This window comes from Vulpes lagopus, chromosome 3 (genome assembly GCF_018345385.1).
Source record: "Vulpes lagopus strain Blue_001 chromosome 3, ASM1834538v1, whole genome shotgun sequence".
Classification (NCBI taxonomy): Eukaryota; Metazoa; Chordata; class Mammalia; order Carnivora; family Canidae; genus Vulpes; species Vulpes lagopus.
The window spans coordinates 76,263,893-76,282,720 of NC_054826.1; the positions used below are offsets into that span (position 1 = coordinate 76,263,893).

Genomic DNA, 18,828 nt, shown 5'->3' on the forward strand with positions numbered 1-18,828 from the left:
CTTTGAGACATTGATTGAGATAGAAGAAACCTCTTTCTTCTTAACCTAGTCATGATAGGACAACTAGGAAGAGGGGATAGCTGGGAAATGGAAGTGAAACGGCTCTGAACAACTTTTATTATTTGGTGAATGGTGGGATTGAGGTAGACTGGGGTGCTTTGTGTTCTTCTTTGAACATTTTCTAGCCTCTGGTATTTTCTTATCAGAAATGGATTCATAATGAGGACATCAGTGCTCATAACTTTAAGAGGCATAAGGTCAATACTAAATAGATGAGGCTTCCTCAGGTGGCATTAACCCGGGTATTCCTCCTGGACTTGGTCTGCGCTAATCAAGTAGCACGCTATAGAGCTACCTCTTAATTCACTAAGGATGCATTAAACAATCAGCGTGTGACCTCTTTGGCCTACCTTTGGACCTTGTCATTTCTCATTCCTGTGTGTTTCCATTACTTACTGCACTGTGACGACATATCTCTAAACTCAGTGGTTTAATGTATTGTCATAATTATCTCCCATGGTTGTATGAGTTAACTGGGTTCAGCTGGATTCTTGAGCTCTTTGCTGAGATTACAGTCAGGTAGCAGCAGGGGTGGAAGTAATAATATGGCAGATCGTTCAGTGTACTATCTTCAGTCACAGATTTGTCAGCCCCACTAGGATGACCCTGGAACAGCTGAGGGCTAGCTGGGCATCTCTCCCTCTCTTTCTGTCCTTGCTGCCTCTCCATATGGCTTCCTTGACTTTCTTTACAGCATGGTGGTCTCATGGGAGTCAAATTTCTTACATTGGGATCGGCTTCCCCCAACCTAGTGTTCAAAAGAGAGCCACGGAGAAACTGCAAAGTTTCTTTGAACTAAAACTGAAAAGTCAGGCAAAATCGCCTCCCCTGCATTTTATTGTTCAAAAACTGAACCAACCTAGATTCAAGTAAAGAGATATGGTTCGGGGTGCGGGTGGAGAAGAAAGCTTCTTTAAATACTAGCTACCACACCCTTCTCACCACGAAATACTCAAATTTATCCATAATACAACTATTATACCACTGCACCAAACACTTCTAGGAAACATAAACCTACACAAGTGCTTCTTAGTAGGTGAAAGTGTGTGGTTCTTGCATATATATGCAAGATATATGCATCTTAACTAAGTATATCTGATATTGTATCATAGAGTTAGCTTTGTTGGCTTATCTACATTTGTGCCTGTTGTTCAGAAGCTATTACTAATCAAAATATTTTTGGGTTATAGAATGAATTAGAGACAGTTAATAAGCCACTCAACACGATTCATGTCATTCCTTTCTAGTTTTTGGTATAATAGTGTGTTGTGCTAAACAAAATTATAGAATATTTTGTTTATTGAAAGGACAGTGAGTGTGGTCTATTGTTATTCATTCATTCAATCAATCAATCAATCAACAAATATTTATTGAGTACTTCTGACCCAGGCCTTGGATTAGGCAGTGGAGAGAGAAATGTTTGCCACTGTGGTTGGATTTTGCCTTAACCAGTATCAATAGTAGCAATTGAAATGTGAACTATATGAATTCATGCATTCAGATGCTTGGGCACCAGAGAAAGCTGTGCTATAGAATAACACTAACAGTGCTGACTACGCCCTTATTCTGTACATTATTTCTTTGAATCCCTCAAGAAGGCTGAGGTCAGAGGCAGAGTTATTATCCCAGTTTTGTAGAGGTGGAAACTGTGACTCAGAGTAAACAATGTTCCAAAGGTCACCTAATTAGTTGATGATAAAGTCAGGATTTGAATCCAGAGCACCAACCATGCAAAACTGCCTTAAAATAATACCATTGCCTGGGCTTCCACTTTCCATGCCTTGTAAGAAATGTCACAAGGCTATTTTAATTAATCTTTGGCTAAATATATTGGCAGCTCTCGCCTCCATTTCAACTCTGGGTATCTTTTGGTTTCATAGTGATCATTTCAGAAGTCTCAGAAGGATTAGCAAAGAAGAATAGAAACCTAACTTTATTATCAGTTTACTATATACCAGTCATCAAGCTTGACATCCCAGAGACTAAGTTGGAGAGAAAAGCACAACCACCTGCCTCTGGACTTTTTTTCTCACCCATCCCCCTACTCACCTCCCCTCTGGCAACCTCCAGTCTGTTCTCTGTATTTAAGAGTCTGGTTTTGTTTTGTTTTGTTTTGTTTTGTTTGTTTTTGCCATAAAAGCAATGATGAAATCCAGAAATATTTACAGGGCACTTGCAATATGCCAAGCTCACGAAAAATTCAGTCCCTAATCTAGGTCAGATCTTACCGTCCAGTGGGAGAGACTAAACAGATGTTTTCACTGGCAACGTGCTTTGATAAGGGAAACTCACATGAAGAACAACTAATGTTAGGTGAAGAGTACAGGATGGGAGGAATTTGAAAGTCGAAGATTGGAGAGATTACTCAGGTGAAGAAGAGGGATAAAGGTTCCGTCAAGAGTGCACCCTATATAATGGTTCAAAGTCTAAAGTGGTTCCGGATTTCTAGGGACTGAAATAATTCTGTATCACAGAAGGGCAACAGGTGTGCAGCAGTGGCCAGAGAAAGGCCGGCTGAGAAGTCAAGAGGAAGGAACTTTTTCATCCCAGTCCTTGTTAGGAAGCTTCACTGAGCGACGTTCATTGAATGAGGTTTTGCTAAGCAGTTTGGATTTTAAGTGCAGATGTGGAAAACAGATCAAGGTTTAGTCATTTTATCCATTTTAACCGAGACTTCCCCTTCCATTCTTTACAACGTTGGAAATTATTCTTTTGCTTGGGAATATTTTTCAATATGTACCAGGCTTTATAAATGGCTTCCCTTCTGTCCCTGCGTATTTACAATGTAAATTACAGTCAGGCTGCTCCAGTTAAACCCCAGGTCTCCTATCCTCTTAATCTCAGATGAGTCGTGCATTCATTGATACACGCATTGATCCAGGAAAACCAAATCTCTTCCCCCACTTCATCGATTCTACAGATTCAAATTTCTGTAACTTCAGTTAACAATCCACGAGAGAGATACACTCACAGAAAAGTGCCGGGAACCACTTAATTCAGGAAGACCGTTCAAAACCCTATACTTAGTTTCTAGCCTAAATGTCCAGCTATTCTGAGAAGAAGGAAAAAAAAAAAAAACAAACCCACAGAAATCGCCTCTCTGGCGTACCCAGATGGAGGATGCCGAAGTCCTGCTCGCTTTTTTCCCCTCTGCCAACGTAAACAGGGTGGAGTGGCTGGAAAGGGAGGCCAGGAGCCCCAGAGAGAGGGAAACCGTGTAGCAGCAAAGTGACAGAAGCGCCTCCCCTGGGCGGCCTCAGGCCCTTTGCAGCCAAGACCTCTCCCCTCGGCCTGGCGCTCGCCCCGCGCGCTCTCCGGGGACTCGCAAGGAGGCAGGACCAGGGAGTGCGTCCGAGTGTGTTGAAGAGTTGAAAGAATTTGCGCCAAAAGTAAAGCAGACATCCACTTGCTTTCTTCCAGCTCGTCTCACCTCTGCTCCTTTCTTCCAAGTCCTGGTACAGGCGGGGGGTCCGTGGTTCCGGGCGCGCCCCCAGCGCCAGCCCCAGCCCCAGCCCCAGCGCCAGCCCCAGCGCCAGCGCCAGCCCCAGCCCCAGCCCCAGCCCCAGGCCCTCGGCTCCGGCTCGGCTCCGGCTGGGCTCGGGCTGGGCTCCGGCTCCGGCTCCGGGCAGGCCCTCCTCCCTCCTTGCACCTGACAGGGACCATAAATAACCGCGGCTCCCGGTGTTCCCAGCCGAGAACAAAGTTGAAAGTTTGCCTGCAGCTCCCTGCCACTCCCCGCCGGGGCCACTTCTTTGTTTTCTTCTGTTTTCCCTCCACCTGGTCGGCGGCGTCCTCACTCCTGTTGGGAAGAGTCACCTCCTGAGGGGACGCAGCACCCGCTCCCTCGCGGGCTCTCCCTAGATTTCAGGCTGTCTCGGTTACCCGGTTAGGCACCGGGCATTGGTATCAAATTACCGAAAGTCTACACTGGAGCAGTCCTCATATTTACATACAAATAACTCAAGGGCTCGCATTTATGTCACCATTCGGTCCTGCTAGAGGCCTGCCAGCGGAGTTCTTGGTCCAATCAGGAGGAGCTTTAAAAGGATGTCTGCAGAGTGACCAAGAGGGTCTTCTCAATTAAGGGTAGCCAGGTTTTGCTCTTTTTTATTTTATTTTTTTCTGGTTTGATGTATCGAAAACCTTTGAACTCGGATGAGTAGAAAAAGATGTGTACTTCTTCGACGACCCACAAGGAGACGGAGATGCTGAGCGGAGCCGGGCGGCGGTGAAGACGGTGGAGACAACCCAGGAATCGGTGTGTTTGGGCTGATTCCGAGGTGCATTCTTAAATCACGGCTTAAGGAATTCCTGGAAACATCAGGAAAACATTTGATCAGCCCCGCCTGGTGGAAATGGCTTTACCGCGGAGTAAGCTCTTTCTTTAAGTCCTACTTGGTGTGTGTGTTTTTGTTTCATAGGCAGTGAAATGTGCAAATAGCACAGCTGTGAAGAGTTACTTAAAATAATCTCTCGGTGCTGGGGAGTAGTAGAAAGCAGATCTGTTTATTTTTTTATATTTGCAAAAACAGTAGTTGACAGGGTATTTTTAGACTTGATTGGTAGTTTAAAAGCTAAGCTCTTGTGGTTTCCTGGGTTTAAATGAATGGAAATTATAAACGGTACTCAATGAAGGAATTGGAAAATATAGCTGGAACAGATGAATCACTTACCTTTGAGAAAACATAACGTACACGCTTTTGAAATCTCTCTCTCGGCCAGCCAAGCTGGTGTCCAGAAAGGGGAGGAGAGTCATAAAAAGGAGACAGGCTCGCCTGTTTGCGGAACGAACTTTTCCACAGAATGTGCTACATTTTGAAAAGGGGATGGGAAACGTCCCATAGGGCAAAAGGCATTTGAAAAACCTGCTCTGTCACTCTTGGAATGTGGTTTTTCCATGAGGTCATGCTATGCACATGTAGCCGGTAAAAGTTTTACGGAATTAACTCTTTGTATTGACGGGCCAAGAGCAGTTTATGTAGTCCTCCTTCCAACTGCTGGTGGCTCCCCTCGGTCTCTGAGGAAGTAGAGCTCCTTTCCAAGAAGAGTCCCAGCCCTGGGGCAGCTGGGCTCAGCTGCTCCTGTGATGGGTGCAGGAACAGTTCGAAATGGATGTGTTTCTAGGGCCACCTGGGTGGCTCAGCGGGTTGATTGTCTGCCTTCGGGTCAGGTCGTGATTCCGGGGTCCTGGGATCGAGTCCCACACTGGGCTCCCCGCAGGGAGCCTGCTTCTCCCTCCGCCTATGTCTCTGCCTCTCTCTGTGTGTCTCTCATGAGTAAATAAATAAAATCTTAAAAAAGAAAATTTGATGTGTTTCAAAGTTCTCCAGTTAAGCAGAAACAGCTCAGATTAAAATGACTTGCTAGTTTCTTACAGATGTCCTGAACTGAAATCCTGCGTGTGAGAACATTTAAAAAAAAAAAAAAATCCACTCCCTTCCCATATCCAATTTCCAGAATAGTAATAGAGAGGTGGCTCTTATTTTGCAATCCACATCCATTCAAATAGCTGCCCTCGGCGTGGCGGCGTGGCGAGGCCAGGAAAGCAAAGGGACAAAAAAGATCCACCTTTCGAGTCAGCCGAGGTTTGAGGGGGGAAATCCGATGGGGGAAATGTCTTAAAGTTGGTGCTTCACCCCAGGTGCTCTTTCGCTACTGACGTTCACTCTTGAGATCCTGAACTAACCTCACGTCTGCTTTTTCCTTGTAAACGGCAGTAATGAGTATTGTCCAGCGGGCGTGGGAAAGCGAATGTGAGGAATGGGTGATTTGCTGATGACCAAAGGAGTGGCTCTCTCTACAACGAACGCGTTCTCCAAAGGGAAGCTTCTGATTCTGGCTTGCTTTGTCCCTCGGCAGGTGAAGATGCCATGACAGGGGACACGGACAAGTATCTGGGGCCACAGGACCTGAAAGAGCTGGGCGATGACTCTCTCCCCGCCGAGGGCTACATGGGCTTCAGTCTCGGGGCCCGGTCCGCCAGGTATTTTATTGCTGCTCTTCTTCGCAGATAATTGAATACGACCATGATCTGTCATAAACCAAAATCATTTTCATTTTTCACATTATCCCCCAGTGTGCTCTTTGGATGAAGGTGCGAAGTTGGTAGAATGTTCTCAACCCTGGTGCACGTGTTCCACCGTTTTTCTTTCGTGGCTTTTTCAGTCCTCGATTGTCCGTGATTGAACATGTGGAGTGTTTGTTCCCACGCTGCCGTCATGCTTCACGCATGATAGTGGAAGAGCTCAGAGCCCGGGTGGCCTCCACGTTTCCAAATTAAATTGTGTGCCGTGTTGAAAGAGAAATCTAATTTTCCAATAAGGACAATACAGTTGTATTGATGGTTCACTATTCTCTCTTCGTCACTGAAAGAGTAATTCGTGATTGAGACTTAAAAGGGAGCATTCTTGAAAAAAAAATTGCATATAGTTTATTACAATTGTCTACCAAATATTTGGGTGTCTCCTCTAAAACTATGCCATTACTTTGTTTACAAGGGACATGTCAGGAGTGTTACATGACTTCCCCAAAGTCACAGACAGGAATGGCCCCAAATTCAGTCCTGAAAACCAAAGTGTAAAATTTTTGCCTGGGAAAAACCTTGGCTCCAACTTACCTGACACTGCTTAAGTGAAACAGGACCTTGTCCAGAATTTGGGGACTTCTTTTCTCCTGGTTGGTTGAACAGCATGTTTGCTGACAGTCAAGTTATTTTAAAGCTAATAATTAAACTTTTCTAAGCCAGAGCCCTGGGGACATTTTCCTATAGTTTAAGGATCTGTTGTAAAACGTTTCATTGTCTAATGGCACTTCCCCACTTCCCGCAAAGTTAGCCTGGGAATCGACTCTCAGGGTGAGGTGGCCAGTTTAGATACTGAATTGATTTTTCTTGCAGTTAGTCTTTTGATTGGTGGAATTTGGACCCTCATGTAACTCCACAGAATTTTTGCCTTTTAAATTTATTTATAAAAATCCTTAAAATTTTATTGTAGCAGGTATCGTTAATAAGAAGGGGGACATAACTTTTTAAAAACACCACATGTTTCAGGTAGTCACATAAGAGCCACAAGTTACAATGGAAAGTATGCAGAATCTCAGGAGAAAATTCCTTTAGAGGCTTAATAGCTTTTGCAATCCAATAACTAGCTGATTCTCTTCCTCAAATCATATGTAAAAGATACATTTTGTGAATCAATCATTTGTATATAGAAAATTGTAGAGGCTGACATCTAGTGAGAGATGAAACCAGCATGTTGTCTCTCATAACTTTTCTCAAGGCAGTTCTAAGGCTTTCACACTTCTGGTTTTGATTGCACTGTTATTATTTGTTGCTATTATATGTAACTCATTTTTTTTTTTTACATTGGCAACTCATGTTATGCTCAGAGGCAAATCTGAAAAAAAAAATCTGTAAAGCCAATATATTTTTTAAAGTATTGTTGGAATATTACCAAATGCAGTATTCTGAGTGTAACATTTAAAAGGAATACATTAAATGTGTAACTCATTCACCATAACATTTTTTTCTTTTTTCCCTGTCTGATTTTTTGCTTTCTACTTCTTCTGTGTTTTTCTAAAAATACCTTAATTAGTCCCAAGATCAGGTAAGAAGATATGTCCCTTTTACAGTGTTTTTCTGCCCTTCCCTGACTCATATTCTCATTTTTATTTTCTTCAGCATTGTGCTGTGCTGTGCTGTGCTGCAATGTGCTTTTTTTTTTTCCTGCTCAGTTAAAAAATCAATTTTGTAATTCTGAGAAAATTAGCAAGTAACTAAATGTTTGACAAGAAATGTTACTAATGTAAAATTGAATACTTAAAGAATCTCTTTCCTTTAACAAAGTTTGTATAGTGCATGAAGTAACTGCAGAACTCTCCAAACTGGGTTTGAAGAAAAAGTTTTGATTTGAAAAGCAGTTTGTTTGCTGGTGGCTGTTTTATTTGACTTGTGCTAGGTACATTGGTATAATTTTAGACTTCTGAGGCATGTGTTTTTCTAATACTTCCTGTATTTAACACATAGGGTATACTGATGGCTACAAATAATATAGTTGACCTTAGTTCAAAACAATTTCATGCCTTCCAGAACCCCATGCCAATAATATCTAGCTTTGGTAGCTGAAAGGATTTCAATGTATTAAGGATTCAGAGTGAAGCTTGATGGTCATAATGAGCTCCATCTGTCTAATGTAACTTGGTTGGGAAGAGAGAGGAGCAAGTTAAACATCCTGTAAAATGAAGACCTCTTTAGGTTTTTCCATGGACAGCACCCGGTTCTGTTCTTCACTTGGCAGTCATACAAAAGTTAAAAGAAAGGATATTTTTAAAATATTAATGAATTTTAGATATATTTAAAAACTGAAGTTAAAATATATAACAATTTTTTAAACACTTAAGTGATTGTTCACATATACTCTAAAGCTATTCTTACATGCCACCAATGTCAACATATGCAGTGGGAGCCAGAATTTTCATAAATGAATGTGCAATGCAGAGAGTGGAACCTTCTGGTGCTTCCCACCCCACATCACTGGGGCAAATAGAACCTTGCTATGAGTACCTAAGAAGTTATGCTCACGATGTAGCCTTCAGCCATATAAGACTATTTAAATTATAATTAGTAAAAAATTAAATAAAATTCAATTCAACTCTTTAGTCACACTAACCATGCCTCAGGTGTTCAGCATCCACATGTGGCCTGTGGCCACTGTATTGGACAGTCTGATTAAAACATGACCATCGTTGCAGAAAGTCCTATTGGACAGTGTTTAGTTAGAGAGTAGAAAGACAATATCTGCTTTTAGGAAGTTTATACTGTATGAGAGCAGGTAAGAGGCTAGAAACAGGGGAAACAAGGGGAAAAAAAATGTTTGCAACTGAAGCAGGAAAAAAAAAAAATGAAGAGTGTGTGTCATGTGACTGGGTGCAGAAGGCTGCCCATGCAGGTGGCCAGGCACATGGCTAACTAGGTAATCCCCTCTGTGCAGAAATAAGGCTTAGTTCTTTCTGTTTTTGTCTTTGCTTCTATATCCAGTCTCTAATATTGTGCCTTGCTCCTAAGAGTCAGTGTTTATTTGTTGAATGCACTAGATAATGACTCTGTAGAATGATGTTTATTTTGAGGTTGAAGATCTTCCTCAAGATCCTGGTGGAGGGCAAGGCTCTAATCCTAGAAGAATATATCTATTCATTTGTGTAGACCCTTAGAATGATTCCTGTCATCCAGAAGCTTCTGTATCTTGATATAAAAATACCCCCCTTGGGTTATCTTTAGCATAGTGAGCAATGGGGAAAAGAAGTCCTTTTATGCAAAGCAGAGAACCATTTCTTATATACCTCTTTGCTCTTTTCCCTGTCATACAAACACAAGGCAAGGCCAAGGCCAACATCTGATTGATCCTTTTAGTAAAGACTCAAGGAGCCACATTTAGATCCAGACAGTTTATTACTTACGTGGGCAGTGAGAGGTGGCAACTTCCCACCATCTTTGTCCTCCACAAAGTAAGGATGGCATCAAGACAAAAGGGGCTGTATACCTACCTACCATGGCAGTTGTAGGGTGCTGCATTGCTGGGACTGCAGCTAAGAGGTTTCTTGTTCTGCAGCTCTATTGTAAGAAGGGCGGGCAGGAAGTGTCAGACCTCATTCAAAACAAGAGACAATGCAAAGTTACCTTATGCCAGTCTGTCATGATAGGTAGGATGGGAGGCAAGACAGAGGTGACCTGAGAGAAATACGTCACGAGCTTGTCCTCTCTTTCTGGAGGATTAATCACAAGGTGTTATGCCAAGGCTCAGATTATCTGCAATCCTAACCATCCTGCTTATCCTATGTGCATATGTGCCAGCTTCCCAGCATCCCTTACTGTATTGTTTTTAAGTTGAGATGTAATTGACATATAACATGTTAGTTTCACATACACAAAATAATGATCACCACAGTAAGTTAACGTCCATCTCCACACATAGTTACAAATATTTTTTTCTTGTGATGAGAATTTTTGAGATCTACTCTCTTAGCAGCTTTTAAATACACAATACAATATTATTGACTAAGTCCCCATGATATATACTGCATCTCCAGGACTTACTTATTTTATAACTGGAAATTTATACCTTTTGACCATATTTGCCCAACTTCTTCCACCTGCCACCCTCTCCCCCAACCCCCTCTTAGTTTTTAGTTTAGAGGTCAGTGTATGAGAGGCACTCAGGGCATCAAGGGTCTTGCACTCTGGGAACCTCAGGAACTGTGTAGAGGATTTAAGAGGGACCAGAGAGGAGAACAATATAAGGCCCAAGGAAGAAAAGAAGTAGAGCAAGCAAAGATAAAGTACCTTCAGATGCCTGAAAATTTGAAATTTTCAAGGCCAGAAAGATGGCAAAAATCACACAAGATATATTTGTCATACTACCTTTTTGATGTTTTCCATTAGCTATAACCCAGAGCTCTCACTAGTTTAAACCCATATGTGGTTTCCAAAGACTTACAAACAGTCCCATTTGCAGCAGACATCATTCTATTCAGTAGTAAGAGGTAAACAGATACGAACCAGCAATAAAGGAGACTCTAACATAAGCCTTACCGTAGAAAAATCTCTCAAATTATCAAATTATCAAGAGTCATCTGGTTCTTCTCCATTGCCATGTTGGTTCAACTGTCAAGTGTCATAGTGTCATAATTCATGCATTTCATATTCTCACAGATTTAACACCATGTGGCCTGATTTGAAACAAAAATCTGATCATGAAATTGTCCAAGCTTAAGAGATTTCCTCAAATATATGGGATTTTATATTTGACGATGTCTTTTCAAGAACAACTTCTGTTGATATTTTTAGCCATCTTGCCTGTTTTCAAAGTTGCATGCATTAATTTTATTTTATTCATCTCATCATCATCCACCACTCTTGAATGGTTAACTGTAAATACAACAGCCTCCGCTCCTTCAGTTCGGATAGGTCGTACACCTTGAACAGAAGTTCCTATGCGCGGGACAGCATGATGATTGAAGAACTCCTTGTGCCATCCAAAGAGCAGGTATGCATTCTCCTTCAAATATTCTTGGATTGTTGAACTTTCACTGCTGTGATTGAATTGAGCTTTTTGTCCCATGACAAAAAACTGTATTTCTACATATTTGATTTAGCATTTGTAAAACTTCCTGTACTGCCAGGGAAAAAGGAAAAAAAACATTTGTGGGGGAAAAACAAGGAAAAAAAAAAAAAAACAATTGTGCCATATACAGAAATAGGCTGCTCTTCTGCAGATGAATCCTTAACAGCCCACATAGAGGAACTCAGAAAGTCCTAGGAAAGACATGGCTACCTTTCTCCCTTCTAGGTCAAATCTATTTCAATTTTTTTTTAAAGACTTAATAATGGGGACAGCCCGGGTGGCCAAGCAGTTTAATGCTGCCTTTGGCCCAGGGCCTGATCCTGGAGACCCGGGATCAAGTCCCACATCAGGCTCCCTGCATGGAGCCTGCTTCTCCCTCTGCCTGTGCCTCTCTCTGTCTGTCATTAATAAATAAATAAAAATATTTAATAAAAAATAAAGAATTAATAATAATCAGTAGCTAAAATTGCTGGCATGATCCACATAGGTATTTGATTTTCCTAAATAAACTGTGAGTGCATGTTGGAATTTACTAGAATTGTTTTTAGCATGTTGTAGTTAAAGATGAGATTGGTCAGGTTTTTGATCCCTTAGCATCAAAGCTGCTTGTGATGGGCCTTCTCAAGATGTGATAGTATTTTGTTTTCTACCAGAATCTCTACTAGTGTTCATGCAATTTCTTCTCTTTAGTAATTGTGGTTGAGTAGATACTGGTTTAAGGCAAGAAGTTCTAGCAACATAGTTCTGCTACATATGGGCTCAGGGTGGTTCATTATTCTAGATATACACAATACCTGGTTTTAAATTTACACATTCATGCGCTAATGATGGATGAAACTGTTTAGCCATAAAACTAATTTTGAAGGTGGCTTGTCATATCTAACCAATGTAAATAGTGAAATTATACTGGACCTATTTATTCACTGAACAATGAAGGTATTTTCAAGATGAATAAGTGATCGTAATAGTATCACTAAGTTAGAGGTCTAAGCAGCAGGTAGTCAGATTTTTGGGAGTCTCCTGTGTTTAGAGATGCTGACTTCCAGACACACAGATGTACCTTGTACTTCACAAGAACCAATAATAAATATTTTACTACTTAACACTCTAGAACATTCTTATCAAGCAGATTTTACAGAGGTGAATACAGTGGCTATTCAGTGTTTGGCCAGACATAAACACTCTTTGTAGAATAATTATAGATGCGATACCGTGTCATGGTTTAAATGGGTGTTAGCACTAGAGAAAGCACTTGTCTCAACTAATGAAGCTAAGCTCTTGGGTGTAAGGTATTGCCCAGGTATTGGCTGAGATTTTCTGAGGAGCTCTCTCTCGGTTGGCTGTGGTCATTATCCTGGTTGGATAATCGTGATCTCTTCATGTTCCCAATTAAAATGAGATGTTAGTAGATATATTGGTGACACAAGTGTAGACATGCCTGTTATTCTCCAGGCCTAAGGAAACCCTACAAAACCTACAAAATCTCAGGTGATAGGAGATTCCTTGGGTATCAGTCACACTTTGGTCATACATAAAACACGTGCCCAGTTCTATAATGGAATCTCAAATACTTGATTGAATCTAATTGTGGCCTATGTTTCTGAATATATATTTACTTTGGGACAAGGGTTGAAATTGGGACCATCAGCACCATGACCTCACCATCACTGCCACCATCACCACCACTCCCACTGCCATAGTTAAACTACATTTCAATTTCTGCATGTCAACCTTAAATATAAGTGTTTGCCATGCTCCAATGCTGCAGACAGGCTTCCAAGGGTTCTCACACCATTACCTGTTAGCTACTGCCAAGACCCACTTACTCACGTAGGCTGGAAGGGACACCTTTAATCAGAATAAAGGATTTATGAAAAGAAAGAAAGAGAACTTTAAAGTAAACCTGATTGCTGCTTAAATTTGAAAAGTACCTCTGTGGCTGTCTCAAACATCTCTGTAGAGCAGTCAGGGGAAAGAAGAGCTTAGGACATCTTGAAACCTTTACAAATAAATCTCAAGTTGATAACTACGGAAGTAGGAAGTTGCTTTCTTCAACGACGGCAGAGGATCCCATGATCTGACAGGTATTCCTTGTGGAACTGGCATGTTTAATGAACACATACAACTTCATGATCAATTCACCAGAGATTTGGAAAAAAATGTATGAATGACATAAAGACATTTTAGGGACAATTGAGGACACTTGAAAATGAACCGGCTATATTGTTAGAGAATTATTGTTCTGTTAATAGTGACAACATTATTGAAGCTATATGGGGGAATATCTCCATTCCAGGGGTGAATATCTCCATTCCAGGGGTGTGCAAGCTGTGGTTTCCAGCAATGGAGTAATCATTAAGTCAGCTATTTATTTTCAAATGGTTCAACCAAAAGAAGTATGTGTGTATGGAGAGAGAGAGAGCTTGTGTGAATGTGAATATGGCAAAATGTCAATGTTGAATCTAGATGAAGTGTACACTGGTATTTCTTATACAGTTTTTTTTTTTTAATTTCTTTATTTGTTTGAACTCCTTCAAAATAAAAACTTGGAGGAAGGGGGAAAACAAATTCCAAAAGAGGCATGTTGACTTATGTAGTCTCTAGTATCTCATTTATTACGGAAGAGGGAAGAGGCTGATTCCTCCAGAGAGAGGCCTCACAAGGGAAGGGTCTAGTTACACTATGCAAGACTGATGAGAAGCATTTATTTTGGAAGTATGCTTAACATAAAGCACAGACTTCATATTAGAATTAAGTGGCAAACATTATTAGTTTATATCCATCATGCCTCTAAATCTGCATTTATAAACTTCAAAACAGAGTTTCTCCACAGTATTTATATTGTCTGAAAGCATGCAAGAAGCCTTAAATATTTAGAATTCTTAAGGCAATGACACATGTCTCACTGTCAGATTTAAAACTGCCCTGTCATTGTCCAGTTAAAGTTGCTTTGACACATAAAGGTGGAAAATGAATAAAAATTAATAACTCTCCATGTGCTGCTTGTTTTCAACAAGAGTAGACCACACCGATACAAAGCATAGTTGCCTCTTCATTATCATACTGCTGATTAATCAGTTTGCACATTAACCATAGTTAAAGGACAGTTGAGACTCAGGATAATTGGCACAGGCCTGCTGCTCCCAACTCCCATGTTCCTAAGAACCTATGCTGTGAAAGTAGGATTGGAGGCCAGAGCTGGGAAGGGATTTGGGAGAAATAAGCCCATCCTCATGCCCTGCTGAGCTGTAATCATAATCAGTCAGACACCTCCCACACACACACTGGAAAATCAAGAGTGGACTCTTTTTTTACTGTGATATTGGGTTATCCATGAACTCCCTATTCTTTTACCTTCCCTTTACCTTGTAATCAAGTCACCTGTAGATAGACCTCTGAAAATATGTATGTAGATATATTATGCCTTCCCATTGTTGGATGTTATCATGTTATCATTTAAAGCAGTGACTCTCAGCTCGGACTGCACATGAGAATCATCTTAAAGAATTTTTAAAACATGATTGCTCATCATATGATTTCACTCACATGTAGAATTTAAGAAACAAGACAAGAGAAAAGAGAGATGGACACAAACCAAGACACAGACTCTTAATTATAGAGAACTGATGGTTATCAAAGGGGAGGTGAGGTGGAAGGCTAAGTATGTGACGGGTTAGGTAGGGGTTAAGGAGTGCACTGTCAGGTGATGAGCACTGGGTGACGTATAGTAGTACTGAATGGCTATATCACACCTGAAACTAACATAAGGCAGTATTTTAATTAACTGGAATTAGGATAAAAACTTAAAAGCAAACAAATAAGTGCAATTGCTCAGTGGCTAGGAAGGGCTAGGCACAGGATTTTTTAATACACTCAGAATTTGAAAACCCCTGATTCCTAGTCAGACTTGTTAATTGGGAGAAGGGGTGTCTGACTGGCTCAGTTGGAAGAGCATGTGACTCTTGATCTCTGGGCCATGAGTTTGAGCCCCACCTTGGGTGTAGAGATTCCTCAAATTCTTAATTGGGGCACACATTGGAATCACCAGTGGTCGTTTGAAAACCAAGATGCCTACAGAATCAGAATCTCCCTGGCTGGGTTCCTGAGCACATGTGTTTTTTTAAAGCTCCACAGGTGATTCTAGGATGCATCTCTGGCTAGGAACCATTGATTTAAAGCAACTCTGGCTGGGAAATTTTTGTATATTGATCATTCAACATCTAATGTTTTTGTTTCATAAGCTCAGATATATGGGTGTCAGATTGTCTTAGAACAACATCTGTGCTTGAAAACATTCTTTTCCAAATAGAAAGTAACAGAGACAAGGGATGATTCCAAACTGAAGCCAAGTTGTCTAGGATGAATAGAATAGAATGGTTCTTTCATTTCTTCTGACATAATTATTGAAAGCACTTGTCTGGTATGGCTTGTATAATTGCTGTGTATGATCCACGCCAGCCAATCCTCATTACATAAATGGAATAATATTCAGTAGACACTGTAAGTGTCAGGAGGTGTGATAATGCTTATGGTGATAGTGGTGAAAACATTTTGAGCTCCTACTATGTGCAAGACACTATCCTAAGTGTTTTACCAGTACAAACTGATTTACATTTCACAAAAACCCTTTGAGATAGTTTCTTGGCTCCATTAAAAAGATGAAGAAACTGGGGCACAGTCAGCTTAAGTAACTCACCTCAGAGGACACAGGTAAATGGCAGAGTCACTGGCCATGTGGCTCCAGGCTGTTTCCTTAGAGGCTGTACATCTGCATTGCTCTGTGTGAGAAAGAAGCCATCAGAGAGCCCTCGGACTTTGTGCTCTGTCTTCCAAGATCTCACATACTTGTTAGCATTTTTTAAAAAGATTTTATTGGGGCAGCCCAAGTGGCTCAGTGGTTTGGCGCCACCTTCAGCCCAGGGTGTGATCCTGGAGACCTGGGATCGAGTCCCATGTTGGGCTCCCTGCATGGAGCCTGCTTCTCCCTCTGCCTGTGTCTCTGCCTCTCTGTCTCCCATGAATAAATTTTAAAAATCTTTTTATTTTTTTAAAAGATTTTATTTATTTACTCATGAGAGACACAGAGAGAGAGAGGCAGAGCCACAGGCAGATGGAGAAGCAAGCTCCTCACAGGGAGCCCAATGCAGGACTTGATTCCAGGACCCTGGGATCACGCCCTGAGCTGAAGGCAGTTGCTCAATTGCTGAGCCACCCAGGCATCCCTTGTTAGCATTTTTATTATGGATGTTGGTACCATCATTTTTATATTTTTTTAGCATAAAATGTTATATTTAGGTGTGTTCTCTATTATGCTTACGCTAGATTCTAATAATAAATATCCTATTTGATGAGACTTAAAAGGAACCGACAACTTATATTCAGCAACAGGTTATGAAAATTATGGAGAAAATGATTATGCTAAAAAGTATCACATGTAAGGCATCATGAAAGGAATGGAAATACTTGATCTTTGCATAAATATGAGGTAGAAGGCACGATAGTGGGTCTAAAAATGTTTTGCAAGCTAACCAATTAATTACACTTCCTTTGAATGACCCTGGAAGTATCTGTTAAGACAAAGGGATGTGTTTGCGCAGCAAACAGAAACATTTAATTCAGTAAGACTTCTGGTAGTTATCCAAAAATAGGAGAAGAGCGGAAATCACTTAGGAACATGGGTTGGTTTTGCCTGTGTACACCCATTCCACTTTCTCAGGTAGCAGACAGGATCTGATGGCCAAACCTGCACCCTCATCCATTTCTCAGTGTCATTTAGAAGGGTCAGAAATCCCTTCCTCCCTCCAAGGATGGGCCCCAAACCTGGCCATCCAGAGCATTCCTTTTCCTAGATGACAGTGAACACTTTAGGTTAGAATGTAAAACCTAAGCCAGTCTAATGAGACTCAAATTTGAGACTTCTCTCCCTCTCTTCTCCTCCTGCACCTCCCCTCCCCCAACATCAGCAGGTTAGCCTTGCTGTTTCTTGTGTTGAAGGTAATTCTAAGGGGCTCTCAGAAATGTGCATGGTGGCAGAAGGTAGTCAGCCTGGGATTAAAGATTTGCTAGAGATAGTCCCCTGGAAGATAAACACCTTTGACTAGTGACATTTAATATGCTGCTTTTTCTCTCCAGAGTGCTTTGCCAGCATTACTCAGGTGATCCATTCAACACCTCTCTCAGATTGGTCAGCAAGATTATGTTTTTTTTTTTTTTCAAGGCAGACAGGTGGGTGTTGTGACTTTCTTAAGGTAGAACAGTAAATTTAGATGACTTGAGCTGGATGTTATGTTAACAGCTTCCATGCTGACCTTGATTCACCTTTTTTAATGGAAATTGGTAGCTAAATTATTTTGAAATCAATCAGATTTGAAATCCCAGAGAAGTCAGCTTCCGTGGTTTGCTTTTTAGTCTCAAATAAATCTTGGGGGTGCTAATAGTTGACATCAAGAAAAGAAATACTTTAGGGAAAAAAGGACTTGCTTTAGTAAGCCTTTAATTTATATTTTATTTTCTGCTTAAATCAGGCTTTCTCTTGTGGAATCCATTTTTTAAGGTGTACAAGGCGATGTTTTGATATATGTATACATTTTTCCGTAATCAAGCTCATTAACATATCATATCCATCACCTCCTATACTTATCATTTTTGTGTGTATAGTAAGAACAGTTGAGATCTCTCTCAGCAAATTTCAAGAATATAATACATTATTATTAACTACAGTCCCCATGCTGTACGTTAGGTTTCCAGAATTTACTAATCTTATAACTGCAAGTTTGTACCTTTAGATCAATATGCCCCTTCTTCCCCTACCCCCAGCCACTGGTTACCACCATTCTATTGTCAGTTACTATGTATTAGACTTTTTTTTAATGGAATCCATTTCTTAAAAGAATATTTCCAGCTCGTTACACTAGATGTCCAAACAGTCCCGTAGCAGTTTGCCATTTCACTCAGTATCTGCTATAGATCTCAATACTTAACAATACTTATTGTAGTACCTGCCGCAACATCTTATTAATGGATCATCTCATGTCATGCTTTCAGGTTCCTTATGGACTAGGTACTATCATTACCACTTACAGACAAAGAAGCTGGGGCTGAGAGGAGTATATCACTTGCCCAGTGTCACTTCACATCAGGTGACTATAGGTGATAGAGCTGAGACTAGAATTTAGGTCCAATGTCTGCTTACCCGATTTTGCTGCTGACTACTAGCCTGCCACTCTAATACACATCTGACAAAGCATGCTCACCATGGAAAAGGTTGATATTCGCACAAGTATTTGTCGCAGCCCAGATACCCAATTGTTTGTTAATCCAGCAGGCTGCTTCCTGTAGTCTGGTAAGACATATGCTCTCCTAAAAGCTACATAGAAGGCTGTAATGCTCTGTTTAAGAACTTATTTATCTTCACTTATAAAAACTCTGGGAAGTTTAGGGTTATTAAAATTTGTGTTTCTGTTTACAGCAATTTAGAATTTTCAAATGACTTTCACAATGCTTAGGTCACTCCCAAGGCTCACAGTGAATTGGGACAGTTAATCTTATCCACCAGTTACCCTAATGCAGAAATGGAGGTTCGGTGAGGTGTCTGACTTGTCACTCACTGGACAGTGCAGTGATACAGCCAAAGTCAAACCCACGTCATGTT

The 18,828-nt window shown here is 40.9% G+C and overlaps 1 protein-coding gene and 1 long non-coding RNA gene across 38 annotated transcripts in view; one reads left to right on the plus strand and one right to left on the minus strand.

Moving 5' to 3' along the window:
* ANK3 (ankyrin 3) overlaps positions 1-18,828 on the plus strand; it is a 657,384-nt gene that overhangs the window by 550,155 nt on the left and 88,401 nt on the right. For 19 of the 37 annotated variants that reach the window (XM_041749118.1, XM_041749123.1, XM_041749115.1 and 16 more), the window contains 3 exons: positions 5,920-6,043; positions 7,653-7,664; positions 10,997-11,099. In XM_041749118.1, coding sequence (XP_041605052.1) covers positions 5,920-6,043; positions 7,653-7,664; positions 10,997-11,099 — 239 coding nt within the window. Of the gene's footprint in view, positions 1-4,297; positions 4,432-5,919; positions 6,044-7,652; positions 7,665-10,996; positions 11,100-18,828 lie in introns of those variants that run through there. The other 18 variants (XM_041749116.1, XM_041749128.1, XM_041749122.1 and 15 more) reach the window with 4 other exon arrangements.
* LOC121487427 lies at positions 4,151-4,873 on the minus strand. The gene is made up of 2 exons (XR_005986839.1): positions 4,734-4,873; positions 4,151-4,371 (listed from the first exon to the last, which is right to left on the minus strand). It is a non-coding gene; the product is annotated as an uncharacterized LOC121487427 (long non-coding RNA).